The sequence below is a fragment of the Plectropomus leopardus genome, chromosome 9 (assembly GCF_008729295.1).
Source record: "Plectropomus leopardus isolate mb chromosome 9, YSFRI_Pleo_2.0, whole genome shotgun sequence".
In the NCBI taxonomy this organism is placed as follows: domain Eukaryota; kingdom Metazoa; phylum Chordata; class Actinopteri; order Perciformes; family Serranidae; genus Plectropomus; species Plectropomus leopardus.
In genome coordinates, this window is record NC_056471.1 from 2,089,845 (window position 1) to 2,114,305 (window position 24,461).

Below are 24,461 nucleotides of genomic sequence, written 5' to 3' on the forward strand. Positions count from 1 at the left end.
TGCGTGCGTGTGTGTGAGAGAGAGAAAGAGAGAGAGAGAGAGCGGCAGTCTCCTGCATGTGAACACAGCCTGCTTTTAAGGCATAAATTAAATTCTAAACCGTGTGAGTAATATCTTTATTATATGGTCATCTGCCATATTGCAATTCAAAAGATACTTAAATATATATTGGATATATCCGATACATTGCCCACCCTTAGTTGATGCCCTTGATTTGTAATGAGCACACTGCTGTGTATTCCTCCCAATCTTTGCAGGGCTGACAGGCAGCAAACAAGGTGTGAGTTTTTCTACACCCTTACTTTTAAAAAGTGTTGTTGGGTGGCCCATGCAATCGCACATACGGTCTCTGCTCCTGGTTTTTACACCTCATAACATACTTTGGTTGTATCATAAGTATCTCTGTCTCAGGTTGTTCTAGGGCTAGTCTGATGAGCCAGATCTGTCTCCACAGCACTGTGTCAGTGCTACAGAAAGGTCTGGAAGCACTTTTTTGTCATTCTTTTGTAGGGGGAAAACACTCAGGGTTGTTTGTATTTCTCTAAACCTATCACAATCATCTTGTGTGGCGTTAAGCCCTGGTTTCAGCACCTTTGCCCTTGCAAAATGGTAGCATGCAGCTAGTAGAAGGGGAGGAAAATGAAGGCTGACCTAGTTGGCCAATGGTAGACTCGTAGCACAGTCTACATACTGTTAGTCAGGTAATTTAGGACTGAGTGCGGCTTGGGTCTTACATGCTTGCGTTGTAGAACACAGTTATGTTGCAGATTTAAGGGGGGGTCTGTTTTACTTTGTAAAACTGTAAGTTAACGGTGTAGCTTTGTAAACACTGTGCTGGGATCATGCCTAAAAATAATGCAAGGACCTACATTTTATTTGGTTTGGCAAGAAAAGTAATAACACAGCACAAGCTTGTCTTAATACTTTGTCCTGAAGTTTGGACTGTTGTTGTTTGGGGACCATGTGTCTACAGCTTATGGTGTAACTTGTGTAACTACATTAGTGCTTGTAGTAGTAATTTGTGCTCCAGTACAGAGCATGTGTGTACACTGCTGATTTGTTGGTTTATGAAATGCTAACGGGCTCAGCAGTAAAGCAGCACAGTATCCCAGCTGAGCATGTCCTTGGAGCTTTGGTCCGATACAGTGTCAGATAAGAGATAACATTTTCAGTTGGTAAGTCTACAATACATCAGAAGATATTATTAGGGATTATCGGGATACAGGTGGTGCTTGTTTTGGACAGTCAGTGACATAATTTACAGATGGCGTATTACCCGTTTTTCATCAATACTAACTCACTTCTAATACAGTTTAGACTCCTTATGTCTGTGTAGACGCACATGATTGTAACTCTCCTTTGTTTGTGGTGGCCTGTGAACAACATGGTTAAGATAACATCAACTTCACCCTCCAGGGGTCTGTTCGAACTTTCCGTGTTAGCGGATGTATACGAACGATTTGTTTTGCTGGTGGAGGATGGACAACCATGGGCTCTTTACCACCCACTTCCAAAATCCCCCCTCTTCCCCAGGTCTTTTCTGAGCCATGGTGTTGCCTGTCTGCACTGGCCTTTGTCACGGTCAGACTCGATATTAAGGTTTCAACATGTCCTCGTTTCCAGAGACACTTTTGGCTTGTTGTACAGGGTTGATCTTCCTACGGTTGTCCTGACAGAAGCAAATCACAGTCATGTGGTTTCTTCTAGACTGATGGCCAGAATGATCATGTCTGTACCACAAAGAATGAAAGTGAATATTAATCGCCTGTGTAGGTTCAGCGTTGGCTGTACAGAAGGATGTGCCTATCCTAGCTGTACAGGACACTGTTAGTCGTATCAAAGGGAGAAAACCATGTGGGTGCAACCAGAAGTGCCTGTTGTACTCATGCTAACTGTGACTGAAGGTGGATAGAGGCTGTGTGATTTTGACCCCTGCCCCTCTACTGTCTGCCCTAGTGTTTAGACTCGTCAGTGGGGAAGAGGAAAAGAAGCTTGGCTGTTAGCTCTTCTCAGGACCCATCTTTCTCAGGATTAAACCAGGTGTGACCTTTACCACAACACCAGCTGCCTCACAACAGCAGTTGTCGCTTTGCAATCATATCTAACTACACCTGTTTAAAGTCAATCAGACCACCAGCACCCATCTCGCACTCATACTACCCAATGTATGTGCTCCTCCACCCAGTGCGCACTTCAGTACAGGGGGAGAGGAGAGCAAATTTTCCATCAGCATTGCCTAGGAAGTAGCTGCTGTCCCTGTCTGTTGTAATGAGGGGTCCCAGTCCCTCTAATGGTGGCTCCAGTGGCTTCTTACCTACATTAGAAGCCAGTTCCTGTCTCTTGAATGTGATGTTTGGCCTGATAGTAGTGAAAGCATTTCTCTAAGTGGAAGCAATGGTTCACTCTGTATTCATTCATATTAAACCATAATCAGACCTGATGTCAGAGCTAAGGCAGCATTCAACTCGACTGAACCTGATTCTTTTGTTATTGGAAAGCAGGCTAGCTGACTAAGACCATGCAGGGCTCCTAAATTGAATTTCTCCCAGACTAATCAAGGAATGCTTTTTTTCTTTCCCAGAAATAAAGTTTAACTAACAATCCTACTTTAAAATACAAACTCAGTATGCATCTCATCAAAAAGAAAGAATAGAAAAGCTCTTTCATTATGAGAATGTTTTTAGACAACTTACAGATAATTAAGAAGAATAATGATAGTTTCAGTACCAAAGAATAATTTTAGATTGTGTGCAGAATGTATATAGTTAAAATCTATTTGCAGGTCTCCTTTTATGAAATCCCAGCTGAGCTGCATGTTAGAACAGGAAAAAAATCAATTAAATGTTTGCTAATAGTACATAAAGCAAACAAACATGAACATTACAACAAATCTTTGTAAAAGGCCGAGAGAGCCTGCCATGGCTGTCTTAGATGTGTATGGCTCATACTCTGATATCTAGTGGCAGCATATTTCACAGTGTAATGCTACACACCAGAAAGCAAGTAGCAAGCATCTGTATTCTTGTGGGAAACATTGAGAAGGTCTGAACAATGGTGCTGGAAGGCAGTATTTAAAATCAAATAAAATATTATTATTACGAGATTGCTAGGTTGTTTAAAGCTAAAAAATAATCAGGTCAGCAATGATAATTAAACAAACTTTAACACAGTTCTTTATGTAAAACGTGTCCAGCTTATGTTTATCAGTCTTTAAATGGAAATTATCTTTAAGAGGATGAAATGGTCATGTAACTTACTGTGATACAAAGAGATGCTGCTTCATCAAAGTTTGAGTAAACGGTCACTCTCCCATCTAAAATAAAGGGCTTGAGATTTCTTGTGTAATGGACTGCCAGTCTACCTAAATCAAGGCACCATTTGAACTGTTGATCTACTTGATGTGAAAATGCTCAGATATGCATGATTTAAGGATGGTTACTGATAACCATCGGAATGTTTAAGGACTTTATTCTTTAAAAAAACCCAAAATGTCTTTGAGCAGCTCAGCTGTAGTTGATGTGCAGTCTAATTTTCAATGGGTGCCGTAATGTGACTGACATTCATTGAGCATCAGCCCCACAGGGTTTTAAGCATGCAATTTGTAAAAAGTAAGCACCATGTTTTTTAAATTTTAGATATATGTGTGACAGACTTAACATCATTTCCTTCCTCAAGTTTCCTTAGACTATTCTCAGGCCAATATAAATATCACATGCTTTACCAGGAATTAGCCTCTCACATTGGCTGCTTTTGCTTCTGCTGTCCAAACATGGGCTAATTATCACTGAGTTCTTTTTTTATTGTATTTGTTTTAATCTGTAAAGTGATACCCGGATTTTCTGTTTTTAAATTTGTTTTTGTTTAAATTTCATTGGTTTGTGACATTATGAGTTGGCGAATTTGTGCAAATTAAAATACCCACGGACAGAACTGTAAATACATCTTGGCAAGACCTACGCTACATAAACTATAAAGCTGAACTGCCTTCAGGTCTACTACATTAAAATGCAGATAACGAAACATTACTCTGAAGCAGCTTGCATAATAAGTAATGAGTAATTTGACAACTGTAAAAGATAACGGACTACCATTATGATGATGTGCTTCAGGAAGGAGCTGCACCTGAAATCTGATAAATCCGTGTAAGCTGCTTTTCCAGATTGTCTGGTGTGGTCACATTTGGTTGTAGAGCATTATAGTGTGTATGGACGAGGAGTTACCATATACTGTGCAAAGTGGCAGTATAATGTTGTCTTAGTTTCCATATATCCATGTTGTGGTAGCTTCAATGTGTTGAAGGCTTTTTAAACAGAGTTTCTCTATAATAAAGTGTAGAGTTTGAGAAGGTTTTTTAACTTCTGTTTCACTTCTGGTTGTATTCCCTTTGATAGTACCTGTCCGGCTTGTAAAACAATTGTTGTCATTAAGTTGGATTTTAGTGCTGTCTGCTTAGTGTAGGATGTCACATCAATATATAGGCCACTGCCTGCTTTAAAAAAGCAGTAAAATGGCAATAAAAGCCGTGGAGGCAGGTTTGTATGAAAACACTTTGATATTGCACACGATCATCAGTTCTGCTACATTAGCTAGCATCATGGCACATTCTGTTTAAGTTAGGGCTCTTGTATGACAGATATTGATTATTGCAAGTTCTGAGCTTCATATGGGTTGAATTCAGGTTAAAGATGATAAATATTATCAGTAACTGCACTAGGGCTGTGCCTGATTCAGAATTATGCCAGTTGAATCAAGTTCCACAATTCAATAAGAATGTTCAACGGGACCTTCAGTGTGACAGCAGCATTCATGTTATGTCATAAACAAGCTACCAATTGTGCAACATGTTTTGCAGACACTAGGTATTCAACCCCCCCCCCCCCCCCCACAAAAAAAAAAAAAAAAACAGTGCTTGCACCCCGACTGAGGGGTCTCTGACTGATGATTTGAATGCCTGACTGTCTGATTTTCAGGGGGCAGCCCTAAACTGCACCACTAGTAGAGATCATGTAGAACGTACATTGACCAAGGGCTGCGTTTTTTTTAATATCATCCTTCTAAACGGCATGAAACTTGGAGGGTGGTGTTTGGCATTCATTTTGAAATGAGATCAAACTGCCAGACTTGCACTACAGAGGTGTGATCTCTGGACTTTATTCCAGCAGAAACACATTGCTTTTCACAGCCAGGCTCTAGCTAGGGGTTATGTGAGAACAGAATTTGTCTTAAAGGGGACCTTTTATGTTCATTGTCAGGTTTTTTTTTTTACTTGAATTTAAACCATTTTGACTTTTTTTAACACCTGTATACACCAGCAGTCTGACAAGGCTCCAGTTAGCGCCTGTCCCTATTAAGGTCCCATGTGAAAGGTTTAGGGGGATCTACTGGAAATGGTAAACAATGTTCATTTTCACTTTAAACTAAGAGATGTGTTTTCTTTACCTAACAATGAGTTGTTTATATTGGCATCTGCATTTACTTGTTTTCGTGCTGTCGGTCCTATATATCCCACTAGATGTCACTAGATTCCACACACTTGACCTTTAAAACTCCATTCTACAAAACCTAGTCTGCTCTGCTCGATTTAGGAAGCATGCAGATGCATTAGTGGACAAAATACACCAGGAAGGCAGAACCCTCAGCTTGTCATTTTGCCAATACATAGGCTAGTTGTCTAGATATTGAGATCAGCAGTTAGCACACAAACAGTGAGATTTGGGTAGGTGTAGTGTATCTTTTTGGTCTGTTCGTTCATGAAATGTTCCACTTGTGCATGACCACTGAGTATACCCTGGATGTTAACTGTGCTTAAGCATACAAGCCATTAAAGGTGCTAAATTGAAGTTTCAAAAAATTTGCTCTCTGGAGACACTGGTGGCCGTTAAGTGAAGTGCAGTCTGCAGTCTGAGGCATGCCCTGGAGTGAGTGCTTACCAGCTGAGAGAGAGAGAGTGAGAAATAACAAGATACAGACTTGATTGGCCTATCATTAAGTCATGTAAATATTAGTTGTTTGATGATTTCATAAAGCTATTGTAATAAAAGCAAATGTTAATATAACAATAATAATAATTTTTAAAAAATCTGAGTAAGATAATGTGAAAAATGGAATGTTAATTATGTTAAATTAGAGCATGCTGGAAAAAATGACACAAAATGTGAATTAAGAGCTATGACTTTGTCCCTAGTCTTGTATGAAGATACGGCCCAAGCAGCATCAAATTTATGAAAGTTTCAGTTTCACTTATCCAAATCCTCTCTGCTTCACCAGCAAATTACGGCTTGATCCACCAACTGAACCGGACCGAACCCGCAAACCTCAAATTTTATGCTTTTTAGTAGCACACTTATCAGTAATGAGGACAGAGACACGAACAGAGCAACAGTGATCAAATGAAATCCACCGAGAAAAGGCCAGTGTTTGGGTCAACCTCTAGCTCATCTGGTAGAGTGTGCGCCCCATACGGCTGAGACTTCTGCAGCGGCCTGGTGCTGCATGTCATTCCCCCTTCTCTCTCCCACCTCTCCTGTCAGTCTCAAACTGTCCTAACGATAAAGGGAAAATGCCCCAAAAATTTTTTTAAAAAGGCCGGTGTTTGGCAAGTTGGGAGTGAGAACAGGCTGCACAGACACCGTGCGTGTGAGTGTAAGTGTGAGAAAGAGGGAGGGAAGGAGAAGTTGGAAGTGAAACTACGTCACCAGTGTTTGTCACTTTGTGACAACTCACTTTGACACTTTTTGCCATTTGATATTTTCTTTGTAAATTTGCCCAACTCAGGTCATTACTGGTGACTCAGGTCACTACTGGTAATAATAAGCCGACAGATGCACATCAGTAGTTGGTCACAGGTTCGGGTCTCTGCCAGGACTGCAGTGGGGATGCAGTCTTTATTAGCTAGGTGAACAGACCGAGGTTTGCAGTTCAGCGTAACATTGGGTGGATTTCTGCAGAAAATGTGGCCCGCTCCCCTCACATACAAATCGGACATTTGGCTATTAAAGGAAATTGAAAAAGTCACGGAATGTCTTTATTGTCATGTTGCGCTATAACCTACGTGTAGACCCATTGGCATATAAAACATTCAAATTCTGGAGAATCTTCCATATAGCACCTTTAAGAATTACAGATGGCATCTGTCATTTTGATGGAAAAACTGCAACACTAGGCTGGCTTTCATTAACCCTTAAATTGCGCAAACTAAAATTGCGAATACAAAGTACGCCTAATGGAAGCACGTCAAGTTCGGAAAAAAAACTCGACAGTTGTAAAAAGGCGTATTTCACAAAACTGCAAAGGAAACACTTTTATAGTTCATATGATATGTAACATGCAGTGGCAGTAATGGGACTTTATGGATACCAACCGCCATTAAAGTCAAATAAGAAGAAAAAGTAAAACAAAGTCACATGACATTCTACAAAATATAACTCGGTATCAACTCATATACAAGACAAAGAAATTACGGCAATATTAAATTGGCTTTATTGATTGGCTTTTATTGGCAGCAATAGAAATAAACCTGCCAATGTTTTGAACATCCATCGCCATGGTTACTGGAATCACAAGAGGAAAGTCGCTTAATATCACAAGAGAAGTCGCACAATATCACTTAATGGAAATGTAGTCATCTCGCTGTAGTCTCTCCTGTGTTTTATCGAAAATTTGAAAATATCGCTTAAATTTTGCACAAATCTCGGCTACTGCTACCCACAGAACATGAGCTCTCAGAATTAGAGTGAAAGTTAACGTCAGGGGGTCCAACAAAAAGACAAAGTGGAGAGTGGCTGTTTAACATGTCGATATATGATAGGAAATTGAAACCAGGCAGTGTGTTGAGTTGTGTGAGACGTGGAGCAACCTCACAATCAGTCAATATAGAATGGATCAGCACAGTGCTAACTGTATCCAACTGATGAATATTTTATATGCAGAAATCACATGTTAAAGTTAGCCTCTGCAGTAAATATGTTCCTTCAGCAATCCAAGGGATACTTCACCAATTTTCAGCCAGCTTTGTATCTTAGCAGTGTGGATAGTATGTGTAAAAAAGCTGTGGTAAACTTCCCCTCATCTTACCAGTGTTTAGATCTCCCCTCCCATCCAAACTCTACTTGATTACAAATTCTGCTTTAATCAGCGGAGTTTCGCTAGCTCTCAAGCTGTTGCTCGAACTACTTGCACATTATTCTACTGCCACCCACACCGCCACCAGCCCCCTCTTCCTCAAACTCAGACCAAACGCCGATCAAAGCATAAAACATTGCAGCACCAATCAAACATATACCAAGATTCTGATTCTGTTTTGCTGTTTCTTTCCAATAATCTTTGCAGTAACATGTTTTTTCATTTGTCATTAGTTGACCGCCATTTCGTCCAATGGACAGCCTAGTTTTGATAAGAACATCTTTCCAGCAGTGAAATATTCTTTTAACCCTTTGAAATCTGATTAAATGGTTTTGATATCTCACAAAAACACAGCGAAAAGGCAATGAGCAACCCAGCTAGACATGGCCCAAAAGTTAGTACATTAGCAGAGTAATAATGGAAACAAACGCATGTGATTTTACAATAATGATAGGTGTAAAATTACTAAATGCACTCTATGATAGTATGTGATTTTATGTGCATATATTGATAAAAGTTCCATAGTGGTAATGGAATAATTACATGAACTTCAATGTGTATTCCTTTTTTTTTTTTTTTAAATACCTTAAAGGGTTCTTTAATGATTTAAAGTCAGGGTGCATATTGTGCAAGGGGAGGATAAAGCCTGTCTGATGCAGCTTTCACAGAACACATTTGGAAGTGGACCATTTGTGCCATGGTGTGAGACTACTGTTACCACATTAACACTGTAAGAAGTGACTTGATTTTTTTTATGGGCGAGTTGTTTATATGACACTTCTCTCTTGTGCTTTTTGGTGTTGTCAGCATCTTCAATCAATGTAATAATGTTTTGAATTACCATGTTTACAGCAGGACTCAGTTAATTGTCTGTTTTAAAGTGATGAAACTATGTAATTTTTTGCATCCTAATTTCAGATTAAACTTTTGATTGATCATTGCTCTGTGGGGCGTCACTGACCGATAACCACAATGTGTTCTCTCCCTTTCTGTCAGTTGTTCCTTATTGACTTTGGTTTGGCGAAGAAGTACCGAGACAACCGAACACGACAGCACATCCCCTACAGAGAAGACAAGAATCTGACTGGCACAGCACGCTATGCCTCCATCAATGCACACCTGGGCATTGAACAGAGGTCTGTGCACACATCTAATATTTGATTCTCCAAAAGAAACTTTCAAAGAAAATCATTTTCCTGTTTCCCTTTATTTCCAAGACAATTGTTGTAGAAATCAAGCCAATGGTAACCTGCCTCTGTTCTCAATAAATAACATTACTGTTGTCTGCAGTCGCCGTGATGACATGGAGTCACTAGGCTACGTGCTGATGTACTTCAACAGAACCAGTCTGCCGTGGCAGGGACTAAAGGTACCCCAACTGGGTTTTGTCTTTTTCTATGTTGCTTTTTAGTTTAAGTTTAATTTATTTTTCTTCATTTTATTTGACACTTAAACCCTCTTTAAATATGTGTTTGCAGTATGTGTTTTATACTGCTCATGATGCTGTTTTGGGTCAAAGGGGCTATGGATGCACTGATTATGAAAGAAAATCTGGGCCGATACTCATCTATGAAATAATTTGGCTGAGACTGATGTTTTTATGTTGTTTATATCCTCTTTGTTGTCATTTGTGCCAGGAGAACAAAGAGGAAATCTAAAGTCATTCAGCCCTTCATTACTCTATCCTTTAAAGAGTACATAATGACATAATTATCATACACATGTTTGAAAAAGGCCTTTTATGCAAAACATCCTTTTTAAAAAATAACTGCTTCAAAAGCCTTTTCACTACATATACCAAATTATAATTCCCTTACTAATATCTGATACATATTGCCATGAAAACTTCTTAAACAACTCTATTTATTCCAATTTTTATGCTAAAATATTTTGTTTTACAAGATTACAATTGAATATATCATAATAAAGTTATAATTTACCTTCGCCGAGAGTTTGATCACATGAAAATGTAACTCAGTGCGACCTCCATCATCATTTGGTTCCAGTTACTGACCGTTACCAGCTGACGTTAACTAAATGCTAACTGCTAACATGAACTCATTAAGCCCTTGTTGAGGGAGGTCAACATGTTGTTGACAGTGTAGCATTATCAGGGGAACAATAGGTTGTGTCCTCTGATACATGGATAGTGAGGAGTGAGGATCCTGAAGGTGTTCCAGCCAACGAGGTGAAAAACGTCTGAGGTGCATCCCTAAAAGCATCAGTTAGCTCTAAATCAGCTTAGAAATGTAAATGTGTGTGTGTTTGTCAGGCTGCCACAAAGAAGCAGAAGTATGAGAAGATCTCAGAGAAAAAGATGTCCACCCCTGTTGAGGTTCTGTGTAAGGTAAGAAAACATGCAACAGGGACTCTGGTAAAAGTCATCTGACTCCACATCCACACAACTCAGTAGTATGAATTGGTGCTTCCAGGGTTTCCCAGCAGAGTTTGCCATGTATCTGAACTACTGCCGCGGCTTGCGCTTTGAGGAGGCTCCAGACTACATGTACCTGCGCCAACTGTTCCGCATCCTTTTCAGGTAAACACACGCACAGACAATGCTTGCTATGGGCAGTCTTGACAGCAGGTGTGTCTTCTGTGCTAACAATGACAAAATTCACTTAAATGTAAGGAACGGTTAGAGATGTAACCTGTACATGCTGCTCCAGTCCAGCTCATTAGAGAATGAATCTGTTTTTGTCACTATTGATGTTTACTGCTGTTTCTGTAGTTTAAATACGTGACCACAGCAAGCTTTGAGTGCAGACTGATTTCCAGGCCATCACCATGTATGAAAATGTTGCTTTTCTTCCCACTATTGTTTCTGTTTTCCCTTCCTGTCTGACTAAGCCCTCGTGTCTCTTGCTTCTTGCCCCCTGCCATTGTTTTTCCTGCGTCTTTCTTTCTGTCCTTCCATAACGCGTTTCAAACATTGTTTAGAATATTGTGCTGATAACATGTTTGTGTGTATTTCAGGACTCTGAACCACCAGTATGACTACACATTTGACTGGACCATGCTGAAACAGAAAGCAGCCCAGCAGGGGGCCTCCTCCGGGGGCCAGGGCCAGCAGGCACAAACCCCCACAGGCAAGCAAACTGACAAATCCAAGCCTAACTTGAAAGGTTAGTAGCAAACAGCCAAGCGACGTTTTTTACAGACACCAATTGCTCATATATTCATCCAGTATTGTATTTAGGACTATTAGATATTGTTTTATTCCCTAGCCCACAGCCCAGTGCCCCTTTTATAAAAAGAGTAAAACACCAAATTGGAAATTCAAAGCAAATAAAGCATATTATTCCTGTTGGAATGATGAAGCCAAACAGCATTTTAAGTTTTCAGGAGGCACCCTAAAAGAACAGAAAATCCCAAATAAAAGAAATTGACACAATTGGTCTGTCTTGCTGAAGCAGAGACGTCCTTGGGGAATTTGACTACTAACTTTGCTGCCATGCTATTCTGTTCCTTTGTTGGGACTGGACAACAGGCTCTCTCCGTTACGACACTGTTTTAATGCTGACCAGCTCGCTCTGATCACACACCTCTGACTCTCCTGCAGTCTTTCTTTATTAACATTCCTTCTCCAAACTGGATCATGTTGAAAATATCTTCACCGTGTTTCCCTCCTTACTGAACACTTGATTTCCCTCGCTGTTTCACTGTGACATTAATGATCCACACCCAGTGTCAAGCAGATGGAGACTAGGTGCTGCTCCTCCTGGGATGTCACTGTGTAGCCTTTTTCACACGTGCATTGCAAGCCCACACTTAGCTAGATATTACCTGTAGGAGCTGTACGTGAGAACGCTCATATCCAAGTCACATGGTCCACCATTAAACTAACCCTGCCGTGCCAGCTCCATGTACAAAGTCCAACAGAGCCCATGTGTCAACAGAAGGGGTCGTTGTCCAGAGAATTCATTACTGAGTGATGCGTTTGTATCATGCTACTGGCATAAAACTAGGAAAACAAACTCCAAAAATCCAAGGGCAAAGAAGAGTGGTCATTTATAAAATTTTCTAACAGGCAAGATGACAAGAACTTCATATAAATTTATAGAATTCCATATAAATTTAAAGAACAGCAAGAGCTGCGGCTGATCATGACCAAATTATGTTAACGCCTAAACACTGTACCCAGGCACCACCCCTCATCTGAAGCCGAGCGTTCCCACTAGAATGCGTCTGACACGGAGCATCTCTTGTGGTGTGGTTCATGTGTAAAAGAGAGTCCAGCTAACGATCAGACCTGATTCTCTGCTAATAGTCTGGAGCTCATTTGCGAAAACTGCCTGTGTGGAAGTTTCCACAGTCCCTCTCCTGACAGGAAACACTGCTAAAATGGTAAAGAGCTGTTGTGTCAATGACTACACTATCTGGTTTTGGAAGAATTTAAGCACAAATTCTGTCAGCTTAAGAGAAGAGGCAACTTGAAGTCAAAGTGTACAGAGCTCCTCTGAGGTTACATGGTAGAAAAAAACTGTAAATCAGTTCAAACAGTATAAAACTCCTTGTACCTGGATTTTGTTTTCTTTAAAGTTGTCATTTATGCTAACATAGCCGTAGATTTAAGCTTTTAATTTTCAAATGTTAATGGTATCACTTGTGGGAATTCATAGAGTAAGGTCTTACAGGGTAAAACTGTTGGAAGTTATAATTGGTTTTGTTAAAAAATGTCAGAGTGTTGTGTTATAGCTTATTCTTGTTTGGAAAATGAGGCTAAGCTAATGCAGGCTAACACCATCTGGCACTTGTGGCCATTGCAAAGTAAATAATCAGGTAGTGGGCTGAAAGAACGTAAACACAACAAGAAGCATAAAGTTGTAAACCGTGTCACGTAACATTGTCTTTGAGAAAAATTATTAGGACTTTTATTTTCGTAACCAAAGGCGCCCAAAATAGCTCCTTCCACTTTCTAACACTATAAAGACCTGAACGAGTGGCTCATTAGTGTCCTGCAGTGCATCTATGGCTCGCCACTACTGTGTTCCAATCTTGATTAAACTCTGAATTAACTTGGGTTGTCTTTAAACACTGTTCAGATACATTTGTCCTCACCTTCAACATTTTTGCAATATTCAGTTTTCACTTGATGTCATTTTCTAACACGTCATGTTTTCTAAAATGTTTGTTAAATGTTGCTGTGTTGTTTGACTTGGCTGTTCGGTGTATGTTGTGTTTTCCTCTGTTGTTGAGTTTTTCAGTTTTGTTGGTGTGTTTTGTCCAGTGTTGCTATTTTTTGTTTTGTTTTTTTTACATCTGAGAGCCACCATTATTTACGCCTGTTAGTTTTATACCTGATACAGGATTAAGCTGTGGAGACTGATCATGTTAGGAGTCTGAGTTCCACTTTGGTAGGCAGCTGTTCAGACGCGAACTATCAAATGCACTTTGACCCTTAAGCCAGATTTCCTGTTTTGTTATGTACAATGTAGGGGGTCAGTTTTCATTAATGTTGCTCCTGACTAACCCGTAACTAATGGGTTCATTTTTAAGGTTAGAGAAGTGTCTGGAAGATTTCCTTTTAGTCTGGCTCTTTGAGTCAGTGAGATTTAGTGCCACATTTCAAAGCTCTACCCATTTCAAGGTGGTAAAATGTAAATGTAAATGTTTGTGTTGTAAATGTCCTCCCTTTTGTACTGCTTTGTGTTGGCTTTGCTGACAGATAGCGTCCAGCTGTGTTAACATGTGGGAACACGCTTACTGTGGCCCCCATCATTCTGCAGTTACCAGGACAGCATTGCTGTGGAAACATGATGCCCACTCTTTGGTCTCCCCCCAGGTCCTGCTGGTGTTAGAGTTGCTTCATTTTCAGCTGCAAAAACCCTTAAAGCATTGACACCATGTTGGCATCACCAGCTATGCTGACACTGCTAACGGTGCTAACAGAGCTAACAGTGAAAACATAGTGAGCAGTGCTAAAGGGTGTTTACAGCACACAAAGCCACTTACTCACCAGAGCGAACTGGGGGGAGACCAGAGGGTGGGCGCAGTGTTTCCACACTCACTGCTATTGGGTCAGGGTACCGTTACTTTTCACCCGCTGAGCAGCTCCGCTAGCTAGCTCCTGCCACAGCTGGGTGTAGTGCAGTAAACTGAGGAGTAGCAAAATTAACCCCTGGACCGATATGCAAAATACTTCATAAGTTCTCTTGGTTATTAATTAATAAATGGTTAACTATTGACAGCCTATGTACAATGAACTGTCTGATTTAAAACAAGTCATGCTGAAAAATCAGATGATAAAAGAAATGTTTTGCTCGTATTCGCTGAAACTGTATTTATGTCCTGCCAGTAGTGCAGGAGACTGGGGGGGGGGGGGGCTTTCTCCTCCTCTTTTTCTTGGTGCTTCTAAAAGCATTACTAGAATTTACTGTGGCTCACAGAGCACAACCAATCAGAGTGGAGGATTTTCCAACGCAGCTGTCAGTCATGTCAGTGGCTGCTCATGAGCTGCCGTCAGACTGTCAAACGAGGCGGTGCTGATCAAATGTGAATCCAGGCTCTATTGCTGCATGAACTATTTCACACCTCACATGTGTTAAAGGGCATTTGTTAGTTTACTATTTAGCTGTAAATTGAGAGTTTGTGACCTGGCCGCTGTGTTGTGAAGAGTTTTGCTGAAAACCCACCAACCGGAGCAAACTTTGTCACATTAAGTTTCCCCTTAATCATTTTTCTCCTGCGCACATTACCAGTTGAGTCGGCAGTGACACAAATAACTGAAATTAAGACTGTAGTATAGAGAAGAAAAAAAGAAAAGCTCACATTTCTCTTCTCTTCTAACATTATGACAGACTTGGATATGCACAAATATTGCATCAGGTTTAGTTAATGCTTTTTTCTATATTTTGACATAATAAATGATTTGTTCAGACGGCTAAACCAGATTATGCACAGCTGCATGTAAACAGGAGTATTAGTGGAATATTGATTTTAATAGCCATGTAAACATCTTAGTAGGAGTTTTGCCTTTTTCAGAATAAGAGAATACAAATATTATGCGCATTTAAACATAGTCGTTGAAAAGTAGACGGTTTCAGAGCTGAATGTTTAACACTTAAAACATGTTGGTTGTACCTGCTCTGACCTTATCATACGGTCTCATCGTCTCTTCTGGACTGCTGGTGTGCAGCAGACACCTCGTCTCCTGAGGCCCATGGCTCATTAGAAGCTGCTCCAACATGTCCCACTCCTGCTTCCACCCAACACACTCAAACATCGAAATATTGGCTGGCTATAATGCACACTAAGTTTTAGAGAACTCCCACTGAAAGTTTGCTGTCAGTACACAACGTCCTTATTAATATACAAGACAAAATCACATGTATTGAGTTGCTTATTTTATCAATTTTAAAATCATTTCCCCATGCAAGTTTAGACATGTATTGTATTTTACAGAATAATTCAAATCCAAGATTTTTTTAATTAATTCATTTTTATTTATTTATTGATTAAACAGCATGGTTTCTAATAGTTTGTTTTAGGGTTGGCCAATATATCAAATATACTAGATTTCACACGTAGTTTTTAGAAGCCACTGGCATTTAGGTTGTCTCGCTCCTTTTGCTTTTGCACAGCTCCAGACCGTGACTATCAAGTCACGTTTTTCGGATCATAGAGCACTTCTGCGATTTGCAAAGACTATGAATGTCTGTTAGTTTGTGTCCAGCTTCCAGAGAAAAAATCATCATGTTTAACGACACTGTGGTAACAGTCTAACTTAATGACTGGTTATTATTTGACAGTTTATTCAACTTTATATTAACTGCAGCTCATTCAATATTTTCTTATTTTAGTATTTAACATTAGTTCAGAGGACATTTAAAAATATGGAGATATTTATCACGTATCGGGGTGAAGCTGTTGTTTGACAGACTTTTAGGTTTACAAAGTTATTCAGTGTTTCCCATTAATAACCAAGACGACGGTGGGCCACATCAGGCGCATTAAAAGTGAAACTTTGCTGGGCCTCAAACTCTTTCACTTACAAAAATCTGCAAATATCTTCTCTCATCTATAGATCTGATAGATGAGAGTAGAACGAACGAAAGCTTTGTGGTGCAGCCACAGCCATGTAATATGTCTGTCATATGATTAAAGCATGTAAACATACACATAACAAAAAATTAAAAAAAACTAATCCAACTGCAGTATTTCAACAAAACATAACATTACAGTATCAATAATAGCCAAAAACATTTTGAGTTGGGACCAATAATTATCTGGCAAGCAAGACATGAAAAACTTTGCTCAGGTCTTGAGGAGGACAAACAGCCTCAGCTGTTCACACACTGCTGTGTTTTACCTCATGCACTCTGTTGTGTGCAGAGTGCTGCAGCCTCGCTGTCCCCAGCACACACACTTTTGGCTCCCTGCTCATGCACTGTCCTGCTACGCACACAATGTGGACCCAAAGTTGGGACACTGGAGTTTCAGAACAATGGAGAGGTGGTGCGTCATGACTCGCTTTTTTAACTTACACTGAAACTTGTGTTTGGACTTTGTGGGTACGGGCCGCACACACCTGTAGAAAAGGGCGCTTTTAATTTACAAAATAAAAGACAAAATGGGAGCAACACATGTAAACTTGTGATGCAGTGAAAAATCATTGTATGTTGTTCTATCAAGGTGTCACTACAGAGGAAACAAGACACACCACCAGACAAGTAGAAATGCTAAGAACAGCTCAGGCCGCTTCCATTGGCTGCAGCGGAGGCTAGAGCGTAGGTAGAAATGTAAATCATCCTTAAAACACCCAGTGTAAAAACACAGTGTGTGTTAGTGGCACGAGGTTTGGGCCACAGAGGTGAAACTGTGTGCTGACGTCACACTTGGCATTAACAGTTCAAACACCGGCCTTTTCTAACCTCAGCATCGATCCTTTAAAGGTTTTTACAGACGGCAAACAGAGAGTTGAAATACTGTTTTTCCTCGGAGCCAAACAGGAAGGCGAGCTTTTATTGCTGTGGTTTGCAGAATTTTGGAAGTGATGAGGAAGGCAACAATATGCTGTAACAGCACATCACTTACTCATGGTTAATATGCTGAAGTGTTCTTAAAATACTATTGTTCTTCATATAAAGATTCTGAAATCCTGTTGTTATGAAACAAAACCCTCAGCTAAGTGTTTCTGACGTCAAGCTGAGTTTTCTCTAAACCCTTTAGCAGGCATTTTACCTGCGCGGCTGACTTTTTTTGCAGTCACTTTGCTGTACTCAAAACTCTAGAGTTTGTTGTCATTCCCTTCACTGATCAGAGTGAGTAATGACCATTAAATCCACTTGGTGACAATGTAGTAAAAAGATATCAATGAAAGATGAAAGCTGAGGGGAATGTCAGACCAAAGGGCGTTCAGTGTGCACGCCACTGCCACGGCCTGTTGACAGGACCCTCCCACATGTATCAGCAAGTGAGTCACAGCTTTGAGAAGTACACAGTCGGAAAGTTTTTACTTTTTTTTAACAGAACTGGACCGTCTATGCAACAGAAAGACACAAATACTTTTGAAATTGACACTGTGGACAGAGAAAAACAGCTATTATACAGTTATTCACTTTTGCTCAAGGTAGAAAACCTACAACTACCAGAATGAAAATTTGATGCTCATCAGTCGGAGACCCTCAGTCCACTGCTCAACTTGAAGCAGAATCTCAGACTTTTTGGGGGGGTTTTTTGCATTATACTTCAGAGGATGTTTTGATCTCCAGATATTGCTGTGGAGTGAGTGCTCTTGACTTTCACGCTACTCTTTGCATCTTCATGCACGCTGCAGTGGCACAAAGTGACGGTAGCGTAAGGTGAAGAAGTGGTGAATTTACAGCTCACAGCAACTTAATAGGAGACAGTCTCTGGCTTTTGTTTGATATCTAGTGTCAGCAAACATGTAACATATTTGCAGGTCATCATTAGCTTGTTCAAGCTTTGAAACTTTGTATGGAAAACAGAATAAACCATCAAATTTTTGTTGAACAGCCAAATTCGATTGGACTGGCATGATTTGGGTACAGCCCTGATAAATAGAGAGAATTTAAGCTTTTCAAATGATCAGCAAGTGTGTGCTCGTAAATCATCCCTTAAAGCCGTCAAAAAGTTGGCTGGAGAAATGCAAGTTTGAGTGTGTAGAAATTATTTGTAGTTGTAAAAAAAAAAAATGTTACGTGTACAAGAATTCTTCATTCAGCCTGTTGCCTTGATTCTATTTTCTGACCGATTTGAACTTAGATTACTTAAAATGGGAAAAGGAAAAAAAACATCTTAACTATAAGTATAGAAGTACTGTCCAACAGTTGACTAAAATGTCATGAATTTTTGTCTTCTGAAACTAACTAAAAATGGGGTATAAGAATGACTAAAATGTGAATAAAGCTAATAAGCATTTTCTCCTCAAGACTAAAACTAAATCTAAAATAGCTGCCTAAATGACCTCAGGACATGGTGCAGGGTTTCACCCCAAAAGCGTCCTATGAAGGTACAGAGGTGTCCCTTCATGTCTTTGCAGACGACATGAGAAACAGGTGGAAAACGGGGGATTCTCCCAGATATCTGTCTGTCTGTGTTGGTGTGTGTCCACAGACTTTTGTCCCTTGTGTGTAAAAGTCTAGTGAAAGAGAAACGTAACAATGTTCTCTGTATGTGTCCTGATGTTGATGAAGCTTGCACCCTTTAAGGAGACTCTTGAGCTCTTCCCTCCTCAGCGCTGAGCGCCTGCTGTCGGATGCTGTCCTGCTGCTGCGGCAGCGTCTCTGTCTGTAAGCCCTGTTTAACTGTCTGCGTGTCTCTGTGTGTCCGCAGGTTTCTGAGTGGTCTCTGCCCAGAGCAGAGCTGCAGAAGCGTTGGTGACCAGGACCAACAAGCCTCTCTTCCTGGACAAGCGACAAACAGAAAGTCTGTGTCTCTCCTTCCATAATAACTATCTATGTAATGGAAATGTATAGATTTACACACGCCTTTGTCCGCTGTGTTATCTATATATTCATATGTATATATAATAAAACTCTGCACTCCGAAAGAAAAGAAGAATGAAAAAGCAGGTTTTTTTGGATGTGGAGGCTGTAGCCCCCTGCCCCCACCCCCAGACACACACACCCTCCCCCCATCCCTCCCTGTCTCTGTCCTTCTTTCAGTGTTGACTTTTTGTAAGGTTTCTTTGGAAACTGAAGTTAAGAAGATAGTCAGCTGACCCTCTATTTTTCTCTCCCAGTGGAAACATCTCAAAGCATCTTTTCCCCTCTTCACTCCTCGATGATTTCACTCCCTCCTTTTACCAAGCAAATGTTAAACATGTAAACCTGAAAACTGTTCTCCCTTTTTGTTTCTGAAATAATTGAATGATGCAACCCTGGATGTTATTTACTAAAAAATCAAAAATGTTGGATTTTCTTTCTTGTTTTCTTTTTGTTTTCCTATGGTGATTAGGAGTTTGCCTGTTGACAATATAAGCAGCTGATGGCAACAGTCAATGGTAGAATGATACTCTGGCTCTCTCCCTCTCTCTTTAGAGCTCTGAATTATTATTAAATCTGTTGTAAAATGGTCTTCTCCAAAAATACCAATAAAAATATTACATAACTCTGACCTCCAAGCACAAGTCATTACCAAGCACCTGCACCATGAGCACTGTGTGAGGAGACACTGAAGCAGCAGCTCACGTGTCTGTGTGTCGGTCTGTCCCTGTCAGTACACCACAGCATTATTTACAAGACACTAATTTAACTCCACAGTACTTTCCCATTTTCCTCCTCTTCACGGCTGATGTGTGATTTTTCCTCGTTAATCTGCCACCGTCGCACTCTGACCGGCCGAGACAGCAAACTTACACATGCAGGACTCAACATTAACAAGTAAAGCACCAATGAGTCCTCTTAAAGCTCCAGTGTGTAGAATTTAGGGAGATTTTTTTGGCAGAACTGGCATGTAATGAAATAAGTGTTCACAGGGTTCATACAATTATGAAAAACCTGGAAAAGTCCTTGAACTTTCAAATAGCAATTTCCAAGCCTATGAAAGATTTGGAAAACTAAATATACCCCGAAAGTCCTTGAAATCTGTTTCACAAACCTGTGTAAAAACACGTGATGTCTTCAAGGACTGTAGGAAATCTGAAGATCCATTGATCATTTCTGTTTTTACAGTTTCTGGCAGTGATAAATGTTGTCATTTAAAAGAAAACATTCCTGTTATGCCTGCCCCATGGGCTTGGAGGGCATGATTTCTTCAAAAAAAAAAAGCCAAAGGTTTTTTTTCTTTAAAAATCAAAAAACTTTATTTACTTTATTTATTTTTTCTTTTTTTTCAATTTCAAAAGATAAAATGCCCCCCAAACCTGTGAGCTCATAGGCTTTGAAGGCATGTTTTCTTTTCTTTTCGTCCCCTAAGCCAAAATACAAAACATAAGACTTTTCACATTTCCTAAAAAATTTTTGGCGTGCCACCCTGTTTTTGCATCACCCTGTATCCCCTCATAAATAACAAACAGTATGTAACAGTAATAATATTTGAATATTCATTCTAAGCCTGTTCTGTATTCACTATTTTTTTATGACATATATTAAAAAAGCTGTTATAGTATATATAGTGTATAGTATATATAGTAATAACAAAGAACTGATAAGGAGTATCGATGTTTTTTTGAGAGAATGTCTTTCAATCTCTTTCAAAGTTGCCTGAAAGTCCTGGAACTTCACTGGTTAAAATGTGTTTGAATCCTGGTGTAATCACCTGAAAATACTGTGTTTTATCTTAGAATGAGCTGTTTATATTCACATAGGGAGCGAGTCCTCACATACAGAGGCCATTATGTTGCAACACCATGTTTTTACAGTAGCCCAGAGTGGACAAACCAAGCACTGGCTATGGAAAGAGATATTCACTTTTTTTTTTTTGCATCAGTCACTGTAGTTAGCAGCCTCTCCATGATGAAAACATTGAAATTGTTCTTTTTTTTTCCCTGTCATGAAACTGCTATATTCAGTATTTCACCAATTTAAATTGGGCCTGTTTTTTTCTGGAGTGAAGGAGACTTCTGTAGATGATGCAACTCCCACTAAAAAACCTCCTGAATGTCTGGATCTTTGTTTTAAGAGGAAAAAGGTGAGCACAGGTCGGCAGGTGCTGAGCTAGTGAACAGCAGCAGGGAAACAGTGAATATGAATATTTATTGAGTGTTTTACAGGTTGCAGTCTGCAGTCCTCACTGCCAGCTGCCACTAAACTCTAACACCTGGATCAACATCCATTTCTTGTGCTTTTTTACAAGCATTAAACCTCTGAAACCTGAAAATTGGTGTCTTTCGAAACACATGGGGAAAATATCATTCAAGGTGACCAAAAAAATTACCTGAAAATATTATTAGATATTGTCCATAAAACTATATTTATAATTCTTCTAATTGGATACTAGATCCTTTTTAGCATTTTCTTAAGACGTTTTTTTAATTCATTGGTTTATTGCCCTGAGATTCTTTAATTAAAACTTCAAAAGATATAAAGAATCTCAAAGAGTTCTTCCAGATGAATTCCCTCCACAGATGTGAGCTTGAGGTGGTAACTGTCCTGCATACAGCATGTTTAACCAGCATCCTCAGCTAACTTTAGCTTAGCTTAGCGCGCTCTGTGGAAATGACTTTCCTGCTTATATATCCTTGATATGCATCGATAAATATCCCAATCAGACTCATTCCTCTCCTTCCAATATTTTTAATAACTTCATCAAAGTAATGTCTCAATTGGAGATACCTGAAAAAAAATCTTGTTTACCTAAATTATAACCTTCTGTGAGTTAATGAAAAGTATCTTACATTCAAACCTTTTTTCAAGACTCGGGAAATCTATTAAGAACCTAATTTTCAAAGTAAAACAAATAACAGTTAAAATAGAAATAAAATCATACAGAACAGTAATAGCAATTTAAATTGCTTAAAATAAAAATGCAAGATAACAAACATGTTATGGTTATGGCAGAGCATCCAAGTTTTGCAGATTATTCCATGAATAAGGTGAACTGTGAGGAAATGACATGTTTTGTAGCTCAGTTCTGATTCAGAGGATGTGGAGCAACAATCTAATCTGCGACCGAGTGCCAGGATTATGTGAATTAAGAGTTAAAAGGAATGAAATATAGGGAGGAAACAGATGTTTCAAAACTTTGTAGATGAATAAAAACCAGTGCTGGTCTCGCCTCATGGCTAAACATGGCCGCTGACAGTTTGATGAAGACTATGAGGATCAGCGGTTATGAACCTTGAGCCCTGAATCACCTTGTTGTTCCACTGGTTAAATCTACCGTCCTGCAGCTGTTATGCATTCAGTGTCACAGATCGTCCTAATATTCCTGCGTTTCTGTCAAATCTCCAGTCTTTGAGGTCTTTCTGTCAGATGTCCAGAGGGACTGCAGTCCTGTTAGTTTGTCTAAATGTTTCTTTCATCAGCCTGTATTGACGGGAGCGGCGTGTTTAGTTATCTCTTGTATCTGTACATTGAGCATCACAGTGAGGATCTGCTGCAGAGGTTCTAAAGGAAACATTCAAACACAAACAGAGCAAAGTGACCTGACACTGGCTGCACCATGTGAGTGTTTAGTGCTGACACAGCAGACGGAGTGAGACAGAGCAGCAGACAGCTGCTCTGGACTTCGGCCTCAGTGAGGGGGAGGAGGAGGAGGAGGAGCCGGTGATTCTGACCCACTATGTCTGTGTTTGGTTGTGTCAGTGTGTTCACAGGTCGCTGCTGAGGCTCTGCACACACACACACACACATGCACACACGACACGCACGCATGCACACACATGCACTCCTTCTCTCACTCTGCACTCAGTACATATTTAAAGTATTGGTTTGATTTTGTTTGAAAAGATAGGGGAAAAAGGGTAAGGAGCAGCTTGCAAAGAAAAGTCCAACAAGAAATTAGTGCATTTAGAAAATTATATATATTTTTAAAAAGTTAGGGAAAGAATTCCAGAAAACTATATTTAAATTTATTACAATTTTATATTTAAATTTGTTACATAATGAATGTTGTTTTCAAGCATTTTTTTTTTCAAATCATTGCCATGTTATTTTTTTAAATTTTTTTTTTACTTTTTTCAGATTTCCAGGTACATTTTTTTGCTTTTTTTATTATTACATTTTTGTTGATTTCTTGCTAAATGTTGGGTCATTTCCTCTTAAAATACCTTCTTTCTCTGGTTTTAAAAGTAATCTATCCCTTTTTTTCAAACTCCTTAATCCTGCTACATCTTTGAAGTTGAAAGATGAGTTGATTAGAGCATAAATATAACGTCATATTCATACCTTCATAGCATTCATATATTTCATTTAACTACAACTAACTATCTATCTTCTGATTTGTGTTCCAGAGTTCCCTTTGTGCCAAGAAAGAGGAACCCTGAAACACATCTTTTATAGTTTAATTCAGAAAAAAGGTTTTGAGTACTTCTGCTATCACTGCAAATAGCCTCCCAACATTTCGAGTAATAGGAAAGCAAAGCAACATGGTGTTGGCCTGGGGCCCCCAAATCAATAAATCCGCCCCTGAAAAAACACACTCAGGTTGTAGCTACTTGCAGTCAGAATCCCCACTGAAAAACACTAAGCGCTGGTATTCATTTTCGACACAGGTGCATGAGCCGCTCGCTGTTATAAAAACAGCATGGACTGACACACCAGGCCAGCGTCTCGCTCCCTCCATGTCTGATACACACAGTATACTCATCATTTTAAACTGTGCTCATTATAATGTGAGATCCTTCACAGAATTAAGGCGCACAGAGTGAATGAGCAGTGAGTCAGTGAAAATTTCAGGAGGACCACACCCGGCAAAGAGTATTTCTAATGCTTCAAATGTGTGTGTGTGTGTGTGTGTGTGTGTGTGTGTGTGTGTGTGTGTGTGTGTGTGGCTTGGCCACTCCCTTCTGACGAATCTTAATCTTTGAGTTTCAACAGTCCATTGGCCTCAGGTGTGTGTGACGTGTGTGTACTGTGGGACATGCTTTTACCTGTAGACACCTCCTCCCATGACACACACACACACACACACACACACACACACACACACCTTGAACCAGCTCTTTGGAGTTTCATCAGTTTGAGATGGACATCAGAAACATGAAGACATGTTTGTACTTTTACTTTTATTCAATTGGCAAACACTTTTGTCCAAAGCAACCAGATGAGGTCTGACCCGAGCTCCAGCTCAAGGTGAAGCCTCAGAGAGTAAGAGTGTCAACACTCGATGTTAACTCAGTGTGAGTCAGCACATACAGAGTGAGTCAGTCCATGCCAACAGCTCCATGACTATAGGACACAAACTAATACATCCAGTATGTCCAATTATTGAAA

The 24,461-nt window shown here is 39.8% G+C and overlaps 1 protein-coding gene across 4 annotated transcripts in view; it reads left to right on the forward strand.

Moving 5' to 3' along the window:
* The window catches only part of csnk1a1 (casein kinase 1, alpha 1), a 38,096-nt gene extending 18,395 nt beyond the window's left edge, over window positions 1–19,701 (forward strand). Inside the window, exons 5-11 of one of the 4 annotated variants that reach the window (XM_042493210.1) lie at window positions 1,957–2,040; window positions 9,118–9,257; window positions 9,412–9,490; window positions 10,394–10,468; window positions 10,554–10,660; window positions 11,098–11,246; window positions 18,919–19,701. In XM_042493210.1, the coding sequence (XP_042349144.1) occupies window positions 1,957–2,040; window positions 9,118–9,257; window positions 9,412–9,490; window positions 10,394–10,468; window positions 10,554–10,660; window positions 11,098–11,246; window positions 18,919–18,926 (642 nt within the window). In that variant the 3' untranslated portion in view covers window positions 18,927–19,701. Of the gene's footprint in view, window positions 1–1,956; window positions 2,041–9,117; window positions 9,258–9,411; window positions 9,491–10,393; window positions 10,469–10,553; window positions 10,661–11,097; window positions 11,252–18,918 lie in introns of those variants that run through there. The other 3 variants (XM_042493212.1, XM_042493213.1, XM_042493214.1) reach the window with 3 other exon arrangements.
* Window positions 19,702–24,461: the final 4,760 nt, after the last annotated feature.